General features: G+C 54.4%; 1 protein-coding gene across 3 annotated transcripts in view; it reads right to left on the reverse strand.

Annotated features, from left to right (window-relative positions):
* Positions 1-16,460, reverse strand: part of PHLDB1 (pleckstrin homology like domain family B member 1) — a 53,081-nt gene that overhangs the window by 20,500 nt on the left and 16,121 nt on the right. For 2 of the 3 annotated variants that reach the window (XM_023517334.1, XM_023517333.1), the window contains exons 7-13: positions 14,233-14,358; positions 10,921-12,269; positions 7,719-8,000; positions 7,157-7,297; positions 6,905-7,042; positions 4,176-4,304; positions 3,673-3,828 (exon numbers count right to left, since the gene is read on the reverse strand). In XM_023517334.1, the coding sequence (XP_023373102.1) occupies positions 3,673-3,828; positions 4,176-4,304; positions 6,905-7,042; positions 7,157-7,297; positions 7,719-8,000; positions 10,921-12,269; positions 14,233-14,358 (2,321 nt within the window). The remainder of the gene's footprint in view (positions 1-3,672; positions 3,829-4,175; positions 4,305-6,904; positions 7,043-7,156; positions 7,298-7,718; positions 8,001-10,920; positions 12,270-14,232; positions 14,359-16,460) is intronic. The other variant, XM_023517335.1, reaches the window with a different exon arrangement.

Raw genomic sequence — 16,460 nt, forward strand, 5'->3', positions numbered from 1 at the left:
CCTGCCTCAGCCTCCCAAGTAGCTGGGACCACAGGCGCCCGCCACAATGCCCGGCTATTTTTTGGTTGCAGCCATCATTGTTGTTTGGCAGGCCCAGGTTGGATTTGAACCTGCCACCTTAGGTGTATGTGGCTGGCACCTTAGCCACTTGAGCCACAGGCACCGAGCCAAAATTACTTTCTAAAAAGAAATATTACTTGAATCATTTTTTTTAGAAACAAGGTCTCACTCTCTTGCCCAGGCTAGAGTGCATTAGTATGATCATAGTTCACTATAACTTCAAACCCCTAGGCTCAAGTGACCCACCCACCTTAGCCTCCTGAGTAGGTGGGACTCCAACCAGGCACCACAATACTTGGTTAATTTTTTTGTTATTGTTTTTGTAGAGACAGGGTCTCACTGTGTTGCCCAGTTTGGTCTTGAATTCTTAGCCTCAACTGATCCTCCCACCTCAGCCTCTCAAAATTCTGGGACTGGGTGGCACCTATAGTTCAGTGGGTAGGGTGCCGACCACATACACCAAGGTTGGTGGGTTTGAACCCAGCCCAGGCCAGCTAAAACAACAATGAAAACTGCATCAAAATCCTGGGATTATAGGCATGAGCCACCACACCTGGCCAATTTTTAGAAATCCACAAGGAACGTCAGATCATTCCTCTCCTCAAAGTCTTTCAGTGGCTCCTCAGTACCCACCAACCCCTTACCCAGCATTCAAAAGCGCCAGAACTTTGGACCAGGTGCAGTGGCTCACACCTGTAATCCTAGCACTTCTGGAGGCTGAGGCAGGTAGATTGCCCTGAGTTCACAGGTTTGAGACCAGGCTGAGCAAGAGCAAAACTTCATCTCCAAAAATAGCCCGGTGTTGTAGCAGGTGCCTATAGTCCCAACTACTTGGGAGGCTGAGGCAAGAGAGTCACTTGAGCCCAAGGGCTGGAGGTTGCTATAAGCTATGATGCCACAGCACTCTACCCAGGGTGACAAAATGAAACTGTCTCAGGAAAAAAAATAGTTCCAGAACTGGTCCTAAGCTTTGCAGGTCCCCCTGCTGCCCATGTCCTCTCAGCTCAGTCATGATGTACACTCAGCTGCAGAGCTGTGGGCTTTCACGCCTTCCTTGTGCCATTCCCTTAGCCCAGGAGAGCTGTCCGCATCTTCTCTGCCAATTAAAATCTTACTTATCCTCTAAGACCAGACTAAATGCTACTTCCTCTCCAAAGGCTTCCTTGAGTACCACTCAATTTCTTTGCTCCCTCCTCTGTGTTCACATTATTCCATATCACCATCTGCCTTGTATTATCATTATTTGTGAATATATCCGTTTACCACCATCCCACCCCAAATATAAGACCCAAGGCAAGGCCAGGGTCTTTTCTGTCTCCATATTCCCAGCAGGGCTTTTAGTACAGTGCCTGGCTCAAAAATCACGTGCTAAGAGGAAATGAGTTGAGAATGGGGAATGAGGGGACTGGGCAGGGTTATTCTCAGGAGGGCTTCCTGAAAGAGGTGACTTTAAGCTACTTCACCACCATGTGGGAGAGAGAGGCATGAAGAAGAAAGTGTCCTAAATCTGGGGTCAATCCAAGAGGAGACTGAAGTAGGCTACAATCCTCACAGCAAGAGCTCCCACTTAGCAATACATTAGGAGCTAGGAACTCTGCTAAATGTTTTGCTTTTGTTTCCTCTTTTAACCCCCTTATGGGCAGGTGACTTTATATCCATTTTATAGGTGAGAATACTGACATATTTAGGAGCTAAGGTCTCTTAGCAAGTAAGTGGTAGAGCTAGGATTAGAATCAGATCTATTGGACTCCAAGGCCACTAATCTCAACCACTCTAAATCAGGTGGAGAGGACAGGGGGACATAGGCTGGGGTAGGATGTGGGGGGCTGGGAAATAAAAGCTGGGCAAGGTTCATGAAGAGGAACATGAGGAAAAATGTGATCCCCCCAGGCCTCAAGGGCTGAGCCACTGTTTCCCCGGGGCCAGGGTGGGCATGGGAATAGGAATCTACTATTGCTGCTTCTCCCCAACTCCCTGAATTTATACCTACTAGGTCCCCAAAGGGATGACATTAGCTGATCTATATCTCTCTGCTACATTCCCTCCAGGAGGGAAGAGGCCGGAGAAGTCCCACCCCTTACCCCCAGTATAGTAGAGGAGAAGGAACATAGAATTTGGAGTTCTAGGCCAGATGTGATGGTTCATGCCTGTTATCCTAGCATTCTAAGAGGCCAAGATGGGCAGATTGCTTGAGCTCATGAGTTTGAGACCAGCCCGAGTAAGAGCAAGACTCTATGTCTACTAAAAGTGGAAAAATTAGTGGGGCATTGTGGTGGGCCAGCTACTTGAGAGGCTGAGGCAAGAGGATTGCTTGAGTCCAAGAGTTTGAGGTTGCTGTGAGCTCTGATGACGCCAGAGCACTCTATCCACAGCAACAGAATGAAACTCTATCTCAAAAAAAAAAAAAAAAAAAAAAAAAATTTAGAGTTCTAGTTCTGATTCTGGAGCTTATATTCTGGGAGGCTTTGCATAACTATGTAGCTATTAGCCCTGGTTTCTTGTCTATAAAATGGAGATAAGCAAGCCTGCCTTGTGAGACCATCCTGAGGACAGCATGAGATAATCCAAGGAAGCCTGCTGGCAAGGTGCCTGGCACACACTCATGTGCTTGGGAAATGTCAGTTTTCTTCCTTCCTTTCAATAAGCAGCCTGACATCCAGAAAGTGGAGGCATTTGCCCAGCAAAGCAGCTCAGGGAAAGGAGCAAAGGATGTGGATTCAAGGGAGGAGTAGGGACTCATCTCCCTACTTATCACCAAACTCCGCTGGCCAGCAAATCCCCCAACTCACCACTTTTGGACATCCCTCCCCTGATCTCACTGTTCTCATCTGCCGAATACACTCCATTCAGGCAAACTGCACGGGCCAGCACATGTGTGCATGGACACAAGCTTCAACCACAGAAGCACGTGCTGCTTGGGCCATCAACCAGCCTCCTCCTCTACTTCCAAACCCTTGCTAGCCATGCCTCCTCCTGACTAGACTCCCTGCTCCTCCACACTCAACCACCTGCCCCCTCACCCGGTCACCGTCTGTACCAGGCTGGCTGAGATCAGGAGCAGACAGTTACAGCACCTACTGTCACAGCTGGCCAGGACACAATGCCCATGCCACTTGTTTTGTAGTTTAGCCAAACCAAAGCTGAGGCAGGGCAGCAACCTAGATGGATGCCCTTTCTGAGGCCCCAGGCTGGCTCCGATATCCAGATCTCAAATCTGTTGCAGCACTTCCATCAACAGAGAGCTCTACAAGGGCAGGGCAAGCCTCCTCCTCCTCCTCCGTCTCCAGCTTCCACCACCCTGCCCCTCTGTTCCCCAGCAATCCGAACCCACTTTCCACTGAACACTGAAGGGAGTCACCAGGTAATAATAATAGCAATCTTTCACTGAGTGCTTACTACGGTCATATCCTACTCTGTCTTCACATCTTGTTTAACTGTCACAACAGCCTGTCATAATTCTCATTATTCCTCGTTACAGATGAGGAAACAGAGGCACAAAAAGGTGGAGCTAACTTTTGTGAGGTCATGGACTGCGATTCAAACCCAGGTCCCTGGCCTCCACGTGCTGGGGTGGCGGCGTGCCACACGGCAGGCACCAGGGCAGGGGCACACCTTCCTCTTGGCGATGCTGCGCAGAAGCTCAGCCTTGCTCCGGAGCAGCCCCTGGCCAGCCAGCTCGCGTTCCTCCTCCACGCGGCTCTCCCGCTCCAGCTGCTGGAACTCCAAGTCCTCAAAGAGTTTTGTCTCTGTCTCCAGGGCCTCTGCCTCCTTCAACAACAGTGACAAAGAGGGTTGGGTGGTGCTCGCAATGCCACTCTGCGCCTGGAAGGCCAGGCCACAGGGGCATGTGCTGTGAGGGGGCTGGACCCGGGGAAGTTGGGGGAAAAACCTGCCCCCACCCAACCTCCTCTGCTCTGCTTGGCCTTGCCCCTTTCTCGGGCATCACGGCCTAGAGCGCTGATCCCCCCAGTCTTTCCTGTCCCCTCCAAGCCACAGCACCGACTCTGGTGTCCGGCAGGTACTGCAGGGGCCAGGTGGTCCCGTCCCACCGCTCTCCTCTCTTCTCTGGGCGGGTGGCCCGCGGGGGCCGGGGTGGGGGGGCTGGTGGAACTGACCCTTCTCAGCTGCTCCTGTAACTGTTCCCGCACTGACTCGGGGCAGTTATCGAGCTGCGTCTGGAGCTCGGCGTAGAGCGCCTGGCGGGCCTCCAGGTGCCTCCGTCCCGCGGCCAGCTCCGCCCTCTCCTGGTAGGCGGGAGGGCGAGGGAGAGGGCGGCACAGGGGAGAAACAGAACACACACTCCTCAACTCCGGCCCGCCAGCGGCGGGAGGGGCGCGGCGGGAGGGCGGCCCGGGCGGGACAGAGACGAGGGGAGCAGGGGACGAGAAGCAAAGGAGGAGGAATCAAAGCGGAGAGTACACGGGAGAGGAGACAGAGAAGAGGAGAAAGGGGAAATGAGGAGGGAAGGAGGTGAGGAGGGAGAGGGCCAAGCCGAGCTGAGGGGTAAGACGGGACTCAGGTGCGGGACTCAGGTGCCAGCGCCAGGTAACACAGGTAGAGGTGTGGGGGCAGGGCAGAGATTCTGGTCTCTTGAACTGGGTCCTAAGAAAAGGCCCTCTGTTTTCTCTCCAAACCAGTCAAGGCCAAAGCTGGTTCTGCATCACAAAATCAGAGCCTTGAGCTCCCGTTCCTCCCCTTTTACCACGGCTTAGAGACCAAAATTTAACCCTGGGGAAAAGGGCGGTGATGGCCAGTGTTAAATCCAAGGGCTGGTGTGAATCAGGAGTCAGGGATGTTAGAGCCACAGCAGCGCAGCAGAGGGGACCCCAGCCCAACCCCCTTGGCCTCCCTTTCCTTTGCCTGGTGGGGGTGGGGTGGCACTGCAAGGCTGAACTTAAGTAGGGATGAAGGTTGCAATTAGTTCAGGCCGTTGCCATGGTAATAGGAGCCCTAGGAGAGGGTACAGAGAGGAGGTGGATGGTTCTGTCTGGGGCGAGATGACACCTCCGAGGGCGGGAAGGGGGATGAGAGGAGGAGTTTGTGAGTCACCCCTCCGAAGGACAGGCAGAGGAGAAACTGTAATTACTGATTCCAAAGCCAGAGCTGGGCCATGGGCTAGAGGGTGGAAAGGGAAACCCAATGAACCTTCCCCACCACCGCCATCACTACCACCTCAAATCACTTCTCTCTTCCCCAGAGAGAAGATGAAATCCAGGCCTCCAGGCAATCCCAGGTCAAAGGGGATTGAGGTTAGGCACTTTCCAAAATGCCTGAGAGTAAGCCTCTATGCTGAACCCTGTGCCCCCATAACCCACCCTTCTACCCAACCCACCTACCCATCCCCAGAGAGGGGGACCTAATCAGGCCAGTTCCTGGGGTCCAAGTACTTCCTTATCCTTGGGGTCAGCCTTTAAAATGCCCTGTGTTCTATGCCCTTGGGGATAGAAGAAGTGAAGGTCACCCATTCCCACCCTCTGATTGGGGTATCTGAATTCGGGAAGTCTGAGGGGAAAGGCAGGAAGGACAGCCGCTGTGTTGGCAGAGAGGCCCTGTCCAAGCCCTCCAAGGCCATGCCCACAACTTAACCTCCTTACCCCTTGGCTCCTGAGGGCAGGCAGTGGGATGGGTGGAAGACAGCGTCCCCCCGCTGTGCAGGAAGCTGCCAGGAGGTTTCTTTGGGTTATCTCATGCTCTCCTTAGGCAGCAGCCCAGGTATTTCCAATGGGAGGAGCTCTTCAGGCTGAGCAACTCCACAGCCAAGCATTTCCCCCACCCTTGTACCCCTCTTGCCACTGTCCCACTGAGTGTAACTGAGCTGTGCCCTCCTGCCAATTCCTTTCTGGTCAAAACCTTGGGGTCCCATACTAAGAAAAGGAGGCAGCATTAGAAGGGAGTGTCCAGGGGCACAGAGGCACCCACAGAGTTAGTGCAAAAGCGAGCATGGCTCAGCCCTGCCTGGGTGGCACTGACAGTTAGGGGCATGCGGAGAGCCCAGGGCAGTAATTAGAGGGGGCGTTAGTGCAGGCCTGGTTGGTAAGCATGGAGTTAATTTGGCACAGAATTTGGGAGTGTGGTTTTGGGGGCCAGAGCCAAAGCTCGAAAAAAAAAAAAAGTCAAAGAATTTTTAAAATCCTTCAAATAGTGGGCAGGAAGAAGATACTCTCAAAAAATCCAGAAGGAAAAATAGATTCTTGGAAAAATTCTGTCAAATCCAGTAATAGATGGCCCCTCTCCACTTCAGAGCTTTTGGCACGTTGTTGGGCATCTTGGGCGTGGCTGGCACGGCCCCTGTGGGATGGAGTGGCCCCTGCAGGCTGGCACGAAATCTGAAAGGGGCAGGGGCAGGAGCTGGGACCATCTAGGATGAGAGGCTACAGATCCTGAAGGCTCAGGGCAAGCAGAGGCCCGAGGGCCATTTCCCAAAGACCGCAACCTAGCCACCTAAGGCATGCATGGAGAGAAACAGTCTCTGGGGGGAAGGAGGGTACCCCAAACCTGAATCACTCCCCAGCATCAGCCCACTGGGCTTCCTCACTGGCCAAGATGGGGCTTTGGCACTTCCTAGGAGGGCCATGAAGGGCCCAAAATGGCAGGCACCCAGACACCCAGAGGTAGCACTGAGACCCAGACAGAGGAGACCCCAGGTACCAGCCCAGCCCCTGGCAGTGCCCTCCAAGCTGGTACCTTCCTCAGAGGACAAGGACCCTGTCCTTGAAGGGCCACAGAGACCATGTGGTCTGCAGGATGGATGACGCTTGCAAGGTGCAGGGCCCCAGAGAACACATTTTTCTTTCTCTCCCAGGCCGGTGGTACCCAGCACTGGGCTGGACCAGATGTGGGTTACCTTGTCCCTCTCCTTCTGGATGCCAGTCTCCAAGGCCACCAGCTTCTCCTGCAGCTGCTCCACTGCCTTCTGCTCCTTCTGCAGCAGGGCTCGCTCGGCCTCCCTCTCCCCCTGCAGCAGTGCCCGCTCCATTTCAGCCTGGGGGAAAACACCAGAGTCCCCATCAACGTAGCAAGACTCAAGCCCCTCTCTGGGGCTTTCACAAGGCCTAGGAGGCATCCCCCCAGCACCCTCACGACCCTCATAGCTCACCTCTCGGGCTGATTCCTGTAGCTGCTGCTCTAACTCCTTCACGCGAACTTTGAGCTTCTCCACACGCCCCAGGACCAGAGCCCGCTCCTCCTCCAGGACCAGCACCTCTCCCTGCAGCTTGGAGCTAGGTGAATCTTCATGCTGGAGAGGAGGGAAGCCATCAACCAGGGAAGCCTGGAGCCTGCTAGAATCAGACTAAGTGAATGGATCACCTATTCCTCAAGGCATTTGGGAAAGGTAGATGGACTGGGACAGGACGCTAATTCCCCTCCCTGCCAAGGGAACAATAAGGGAATACTTGATTAAAGGCCAAAGGGAATATTACTCCTGAGTGCCAGGCCTGGGTGGGGCCCCAAGGAAAGGCAGGTCATAAAACATATTTATAGTTTGAGAAACTCATTGACATCTTTCCCTTCCTTGCCTCCACCTCTGGTCTCCAATTTCCTCCCAAACTTGATCTTTCAACTACTTCCTCCTCACTGGGCCTTGACATTCACAACAGCCTCCAAGCTCCCCAAAGGTCTGACACCAGCCCCCTTGCACTGCCCTCCCCTCCAGCCACCTCCTGCTGGGTGCTTTCTGTGCTGCTGCACTCCTCCTTGAGATTTTCCTCATCTGAGCGCTCCACACTCTCCCACAGGCGTTGGGTGGCACCTCCAGGCTCCTCGCTGCTCCGCCCAGAAGGCCCAGTGGCCCCTGCAAGGCCTCGTGAGGGCCTCCGGCCTGCCAGCGCCAATGCTGCAGTGGCCTCCCCAATACTGGGCAGCTCCCCACCTTCAGGTCCACCATCAGCCCGGCTGTACTCGGCACACAGGTTCAGGATGGTCTCCAGGCGCTGGCGTTCCTGCGGAGGGTGGACAGAATAGGGCATGGAGAGAAGGAGTCTAGACCCTGGTGAGGTGCAGGCTTAGGGCCCTGAAGAGGGACAGTGAGGACACGAGGCACTTGGGACTCAGGCTTCAGTCAGGAGAGCCTCAACCCCAAGATCTGGGGGTAGTAGAGGGACGCAGGGTACCTCAGAAGTGGGTGGGAGGAATCAGGCCAATGTGCCACCTGCCCACGTGGCCGGCCTCTCCATCTTCCTGTTTCCTCTCCCTTCTCATTCTACTGTAGAATGGGGCTTCCTTGTGGACACCCAGGAACACACCCAAACACACATGGAAACACAGACTAAAGACCACAGTGAGATACACATAAACCGGGTGCCAATGCTGACCCAGTCCACACAGATCTACAGGCACAAGAGCACACTGGCACACTGGCACACAAGGACACAACTCATGTACTGACCCTGCATTAACAGGCAGGTACAAAGGCACCCGCCCTGACATGCACAAATGCACACTGCCACACACACAGATAAAAACAGTCTAGCATACAGACCGGGCTGGGAGGGACACCAACACAGACGGAGAGGAAAACAGACTCATGAGCCCACAGGGATCGGACACCTAGCCACAAACACATGGGGAACAGAGGCAGACCTGGGACATGGTCCCCAGCTCCTTAAGCAGCCCTTGGCTCCTTATCAGCAGAGTGGGCTGCTGCCAGTCCCTAAATGCCCAGGCCCAGGTTGTGAGTGCTCCATGGCCCTGCTACTGAGTCAGCCCCCTCCCCATCATACCCCATCTGATACAGTCACCTCTTAGGGGCCTAGGTCAGATGGTAGAATCATATTCCCAGTATTCCTCCCCTCCCCCACTTATAATACCCCAGTCCTGAGACCCAGCCCCTGGGCCTCCCTTGGCCCTCTAGGGTCCCTCTACCTTCTCAGGTGTCTTTCACCACCTTTTATTTGTCCGTGATGCCTCCAGACACTTACCCTGCTTCCCTGCTGCCGCTTGCCCAGTTCCATGGCAAAAAAACCAGGAACAGAGCCTCTGTACCCAGGAGGCTGGGCCAGTGTCCCCGCCCCTGCCCCAGCCCCAGGACCCAGATAAGCAACCAGGTTGAGGTGGGAGGGGCAGGATAGCAGCCTCCCAGACTTAAAGTGGCAGGTGGAGCAGGTCAGGACTGGAGGTGAAGTGTGTGTTTGTGTGTGGGGATGGGGTGGGGAGGCTGGGCCGACCACTCTGCCTGTGCCAGTCTCACTGCCCCCTCTCCAGTGGGAGACCCTAGGGTGGCAGCATTCTCATCTAGGCAAAGATAGTGAAGAGCGAATACAGCAAAGGAAAAGACTAGGGATCTTGCCTCATCTCTCCCCACCCAACACAAACACTGACACCCTCACCCCAAACCATCCCAACCTTTTCTGAAAGGGTTTCCAGACAAACCACTTCAGTTCTGGTTCTCCTCCTCAAACCAATCCCGGGATTCCTGCCTCTGCCCCCAAGAACTCTGTTCTGCTCACAAAGAAGAAAGGGCAGAATCCATTCTCCTATACATGAGCTCAAGTGTGTGCACACCAGCCAGAGCCCTTAAGCTCCCTGCGCTATCTGGGGAATCCTGGCCCCCACCAGGCTCAGATGCCATCCTCAGACAGCTGGGCAGAGCCACACCCAGCCCCTGCATGCACCCACACACATGCACACAGACATACACAATCACAGTCATACAGGCTGGCCTGGAGTCAGGCCAGGGGCTGCCCACCCTGTTCTCTCCCTCTTCCCTGGCACCCATACTCCCAGATGATCCTGCCTGGGCCAGCAGGGTCATCTCTTTTTTTTTTTTTTTTTGAGACAGAGCCTCAGGCTGTTGCCCTGGGTAGAATGCCATGGCATCACAGCTCACAGCAACCTCCAACTCCTGGGCTCAAGCAAGTCTCCTGCCTCTGCCTCCCAAGTAGCTGGGACCACAGGCGCCCACCACAACGCCCGCTATTTTTTGATTGCAGCCATCATTGTTGTTTGGCAGGCCTGGGCTGGATTTGAACCCACCACCTTAGGTGTATGTGGCTGGCGCCTTAGCCACTTGAGCCACAGGCGCCGAGCCAGGGTCATCTCTTTGCAGAGGCCAAAGAGAAGGACCAGGGACTTTTCTGAAGAACAAGTCTCAGAGTCAAAAACGACAGATTGGCCAGGTGCAGTGGCTCACACATGTAATCCTAGCACTCTGGGAGGCCGAGGCAGGTGAATTGCTTGAGCTCAGGAGTTTGAGACCAATCTGAACAAGAGCAAGACCCCATCTCTACTAAAAATAGAACTAGCCAGGTGTCATGGCGGGCACCTGTAGTCCTAGCTACTCAGGAGGTTGAAACAAGAGGATCCCTTGAGTCCAAGAGTTTGAGGTTGGTATGAGCTATGATGCTACAGCACTCTACCCAAAGGCAACAGAGTGAGACTCTGTCTCAAAAAAAAGACAGAAGATTTGGGTTCCAATTCCAGCTCTGTAAGAACTTGCTGTGTGACTTCAGACAAACCCATTCCCCTCTCTGGCCTCAGCCTTCTCATCATCTTATCTGGCCTCAGCTGCTTCTCAAACTGAGAGGGGCAAGGTCTCACCATAAATGTGGCACATTTTCCTAGAGCTTCACTGTGCTCAGGTAAATAACACATATAATCTAATTTATATATGAAAACAAATACTAACAAATACTACGCCGTAGAATAAATGCAAAATTAGCATGGATTTAAAATAAAGCCTGAGATTTCAAAAGAATCTTCATCAGGGCACCAGAACCATGAGATACTGGTCACTAAGGTGTATCCTGGAGGTGGAGAAGCTTGAGAAGCCCAGGCCTGTCCTCCCGCTTGACCAGCTGCCCTGCCCAAGGCCTGGCGGAGCCCCTGCCATGAATGGTGGCAGCCTCTCTATAATCTGCTCACCAGCCTCTCCATCTCCTGCTCCCGGAGCCGCTCTTGGCGCTGCCGCCGGTGATACTCCAGGAGGTCATCCTCGTTGTCACTGATCTCTGTGATGCTGTTTTTCCGCTCCCGCGTGATTGGCACCCGCAAGTCCCCACTGGAGAGCTTCCTCTGGGCACAGGGGCTCTGGCGGGGCGAAGCCCCAGTGAGAGAACCCAGACTGTAGGCTGGGCTCAGCCTGCCACTGAAGCTGCCCTTGCGGGGACCCAGAGACTCCCCCAATGTGGGTGAGGGGCTCCTTGTCCTATGGCCCCGTGCCCCCAGTGTCAGGGAGAAGTCTTCTGGTGAAGCCCCCTGAGCTCCCCAGCGCCGGGGCCGAGGACTGTCTGCCACTTCCCTGGTTAGTTTGGGATCTGGGGTGGTCCGGGTGGGCAGTGGGGAGAGAGCTCGTCGGGACAGAGATGGGCTCAATGGAGGGAGTTCTCGCATACTATCCAGGCCCCGCCGACCCATGCGGGGACTCTCAGGAGGCTGCAAGTTGCGGGTGGCTAACCCATCTGAAAATGTCCGGCCCACCAGTTGGCGTGAAGGGCTGGTTGTCAGCACCCGGTCAGTGCCTGGAGGCTCACGGAAAGGGCTAGGAGGGCGGTCCTGGAGTGTGCCAATCTTGTTGCGGGGAGCAGGGACTGGAGACTGGAACTTGGGGCTGCCAGGAATGCTGGTGGGTTGGCTGCGAGCACCGGAAGCTGGGTATTCACTCAGGCTAATAGCCACCACAGGCAGCTGCCCACCCAGCCGGGGGCTCTCGGTAGCTCTGCGGGCCTCTGCCAAGACAGTAGCTGCAGGACTGTCTGTCAGCAGACCACGGAGGCCAGGGCTTGGAGGCCGCTCATGACCCCCTTTCCTGCCCAACCGAGGGCTCTCAGAGGAGCGTGTACCACTTGGGCGGGACTGTGGGGGTTGCAGAGCCAGATGGTAGCTGGAGGAACGGGCGGGCACCAGCGGAGGCACAGAAGGTCCTGGCTCCTGCCCACTAGGTGAGTGACTGGCACAGCTTCCACTGCTGGCTGGTGAGGAGAGTGGAGAGAAGGCTGGAGAGGTGTTCTCATAGCTGGAACCCACAGACATGGCACCAGGGCTGGTTGGAGGGGACAGCAGGTAGCGCCCTCCATTAGCCATGGGCGACAATGGAGAGGTTGCAGCAGGCTTCTTGCCACCAGCTCCAGGCTCCTCTAGCACCAGAGAGTCCATGATCTCCTGCAAGTCTTTCTCAATAGAGCTCACCAGGGAACTGTGGCTGGCACAGGCCGCAGGTCCCCGGGTTGCAGGCTGTGGCGTGTGGTTCCCATTCACCAGACTCTCTGATTCCACTGAAAGGAAATGCAAATAAGCCTTAGTTCTGATTTGGGGAGCTGGAAATGCATAAAACAGAGGGCACTACCCCACTTTTTCCTAACACAGTGAGGCTACAAAGTCTCTGAAGAAGCAGCTAGGGGATCTGGGTTCTGGCACCATCCTGCTCTGCCACTGACCTGCCATGCAACCAAGTCTGGCCAAGTTTCCCCTTCCATAAAGGGAAGGGATGGGCAGGGTCCTTCTGCCACTACATTTAATGATTTAGAACAGAGTTAGCAACAATGTCAGACACTTCAAAGCCAAGTGGATGCCCATGTACCCAAGACTAGAATCCTCCCTGCCTTGGCTCCCCCAATTTCCTATATTCTTAGGATGGGCTCCTGAGCGGACGTTGTGAAAAGGAGCTGGAGCTGGAAGAGCTGACTAGAAGTTCCAGGGCCTTCTAGTCTAATAGGACATCAGGGCCTCCCAATGCAGGAACCAGAGGCCCAGGGGGAAAAAAACCCAAAGCTTCCAGGGCTAGGCAAGAGGTGTGTGCTGCACACTTTGTCCAGTCAGAGGCAGGGGAGGGATCTGGTGCTAATGGCTGGTTCCTGGAAGCCAGGCTGGCCAGCAACTAGGTGCAGCCCAGTGCCTCCAATTATCTTATTAAGCCACGCCAACATCCTGCCTTTGCCCTGCCCCAGCCCTAGTCAACCAACCAGGACTCCCTGGAACCACTGCCCCAAACAACTAAGGAGTGGCATGACGAGGCTGGGTTTGGAGCAGGGTAAAATTAACTAGGGAGTGGACTGGGCACCCAGATTCCGAGCCCTCAGGGAACTGGAAACAACTGGGCATAGGGAAGCAAGTGAAAGCCTTTATAAGACTGAATTTGGGGCTCAGCACCTGTAGCTCAGTGGCTAGGGAGCCAGCCACATACACTGGAGCTGGTGGGCTCGAACCCATCCCAGGCCTGCCAGGCCTGCCAAACAACAACAACTACAGCCAAAAAGTAGCTAGGTGTTGTGGCAGGCACCTGTAGTTCTAGCTACTTGGGAGGCTGAGGCAAGAGAATTGCTTAAGCCCAAGAATTTGAGGTTGCTGTGAGCTATGATGCCACAGCATCCTACCAAGGGCAACATAATGAGACTCTGTCTCAAAAAAAAAAAAAAAAAAGACTGCGTTTGGGTCCAATATTATGAGGATTGTGAGAGATACAGTCAGAAGGGCTCCCATGGACACTAAGTGATCCCAGTAATCACCTACTTTTCCTCAAGTCCCCAGACTATACATTTAGGTCACTGATACCAACCAACTAGGTATACTTAACATACGTGTCACGTCCCCTGTCCCAGCACCACACTGGCACCTGTCATCCCACAGCCATCTGAATGCCAGTGTAAAGTCTGGGGTGGTAGGATCACTGGTGGCCTCCTGGTATACACCCCACCCCCCAGGCAGCTGGGCTGGGGAGGCCTGTGTTGGTTCCCTGGAACAATCAGCAATTCTTCTCTAAAGATCAATAATTCACACACAAACTGCAGCTGTCCCATTGAATCATCAGTGGGTATGACATGGCCTAAGAGCTGGGCAGGGCCCAAGGACATGATCATCTGCAGGTGGGACACACCAGAGCTTACTAGGGGGTCCAACCTAATGCTTCCTTCTGCCCCCTCAGGCCACCTCAAAGGTAAGACTCCCTGGTGGTGACGTAGTTGACTGGGGTCCCAGACACTGAGTAGCATCCTCCTGGGCAGTAGGATACAAGCTGGAAGAACCCTCCTTTCCTCAAGGTACAATTCCCCAATTTTAGCTAAGCAGAACTGCCTTGCATCTCTCCCAGTGTTCGCCTGGCATTCTCTACCATCCTATGGCAGTTGGCAATGAGCCCAGACCATAGGTACTGTCCCGCTCCAGTGTGAATGAAGTGGGCAAGGAGGAGGACTGTCCAAGAGGTACCACCAACCCAATCCCTAGCCCCAGCTGGGTACTTACCAGGGCCAGGGCTGTAGGGGTGCCCAGGGGCCCGGCCCCCTGCTGGAATCATGCTCTTCATCCACTTGGCTTCAGCCGGGTGGTTAAAGCGGAGGAAAGTGGACTGACCCAGGCACAACATGCAGCCTGCAGAGAAAGCAAATGCTTGGCAGAGCAGGCAGGGCTGAAACCACCTCCACCCCACAGCACTAACAGGCTCACCCCAGGCTCTGAAGAGTCCACACAATCCACACCCGCCCCTGCCTGTGCTTGATATAGGCACCTCAAGGGTTCTACAGCATGGGACAGAGAAGAAAGATCATGTCCCAAGAACAGAGTCCCCATCCTAACGCCTTAGTAGCTATGAAATCTATGGGTGAAGTCAGTTCACCTCCACCTCTAATTCTCTCATCAGAGAAACGGGAATAATACCACTGACCTTTCAGGTTAATAAGACAGTATATGTGAAAGTACATTGCGATTGGAGAAAGGTCTTCAGAAAACATACACACCCATGGCCTCCCAATCCACCCCTGATCCATCTATCTGCCCCTTGGTCAGAAGGGTCAGTTTGAGAAGCAGCAACTTCCAGCGTCCCCAGAAAAGTCTGAATTAAAGGACAAGGGAAGAACTATGGATTAGTCAGATGACTGGGAGGGGGATGACCAGAATTTGTCCTCTACTTGTTGTTGTGTGGCATTAGGAGACCTATCACCCTCTCTGAGTGTCTAGGGAGTAACCATCATCCTGTTTTTTTCTGACAAAGTACCCCTGACTGCTCCCTGGTCTCTGGAATCCAGTCAAGGCTAGGCCACTGGGCCTGGCCTTGGCCAGGCATATTTGCAGGCAGCAGACACAAGCCCATGCCTGCCCTGGAAGTACAAGTACATGGAGTGGGGTGTGTGCATGGAAGCCAGAAAATGTAGCCAGGGGCACTAGGAGTGTGCACAGCGGCAGGTGTGCCCATAGGCACCTAAGCCCGGCTGGCAGAACTCCACTTCCTGGCCACACCAGGTGTTCAAGGGCTCCTGCAGAAGATGCAACGTTGAGAAGACATAGCCCTGTTACTGTCCATCACCCACCTTTCTAGTCTGTCCATACCTCTGGCCCCTGATCCCAGGCTCCTATCTACCCAAGCTGGTGCCACTTGGCATTCTAAGCTTCATGCCAGTCTGAGCTAAGACTGGCAAGGAAGCCCACATTCCTGGACGCTGAGACAGTCCAGCTTAGGCAGGCTGCAAGGGCAAGGGGCATCCTGGGCCACGTGGGTACCTTAAAAGGCCCCCTACTGAGAAGCTCAGGAGCCTGTTCCAAGGACCCTGGGTATTGCCTTGGGAAGGTCTAGCAGGCTGAGAATCCCATAGCAGAAAACCGTGGTGGACAAAGCACCTATTACCTTGGGACACGTATAGGCCCTCCCAGGCAGACAGGTACCAACAATTCTAAAGGCTGATGGGTGGCTGGAAAAGTGGGGAGACCTCTCTGCCAAGCCACCAATAACAGAAGCTGATCCCTGTGTAATCACAACCAGAATAAATAATAGCCAACCGCACTGTCCACCTAATTACAATCATAGCTGTTTCAGAACGAGCCCTGTCGGGCCCCTCTCCCTCCTTTCAGCCATTTAACAAGCTAATTAATGATGAGTTCATAGGGTCTAGACAGACCCACTCAACCCTAGGTTGATAGGGGAGAAACATGTGGGTGGTGGGGATAAGGAGCCTGATCACACAGTCTAGGCTGGGAAGAAGGCGAGGAGTGGGGATGGATTCCAGCCCAGCAGTACCAGACCCATCCAAGGAGACTGTGGGCATCTAGGGACCCTCCATCCTGCCACCTATAGCTATGATTTCCCTGTCCCCCTCCTCTGCCCTGCACTCTCCCCCACATAGGGGGTGTGGCCATGTTGCTTTGGGCTATAAATAGTGATGCCAGGCAGCAGAGCTGGATCCATATTAATAGAGCGGGCAAGAGGGCAGTGGGACTGAGAGCAGCCCAGCTCCTACCCAAATTAACTTTCTATTTGCACTCAGGGGCCCCAAGCATTACCCCAGCTCTGGCCCCTATAGCCCGGGGGGCCTGGCCAGCCTGTTTCTGGAAAGAAGCCCCCTCTCTACACACTCCCACCCCACAACCCAAAAGGCCATTCTTCTCAGGAAGTCCTGCCCTTCCAGTCAAAGTTGTGGTCTGCATCCTCCATGCCCAGAGGGGCTCAGAGCCTGGCTGTGGGCAGGAGGGTGGAGAAGCTG

Source organism: Otolemur garnettii, unplaced genomic scaffold (genome assembly GCF_000181295.1).
Source record: "Otolemur garnettii isolate 467f Iridium unplaced genomic scaffold, OtoGar3 scaffold00108, whole genome shotgun sequence".
Taxonomy (NCBI): Eukaryota; Metazoa; Chordata; class Mammalia; order Primates; family Galagidae; genus Otolemur; species Otolemur garnettii.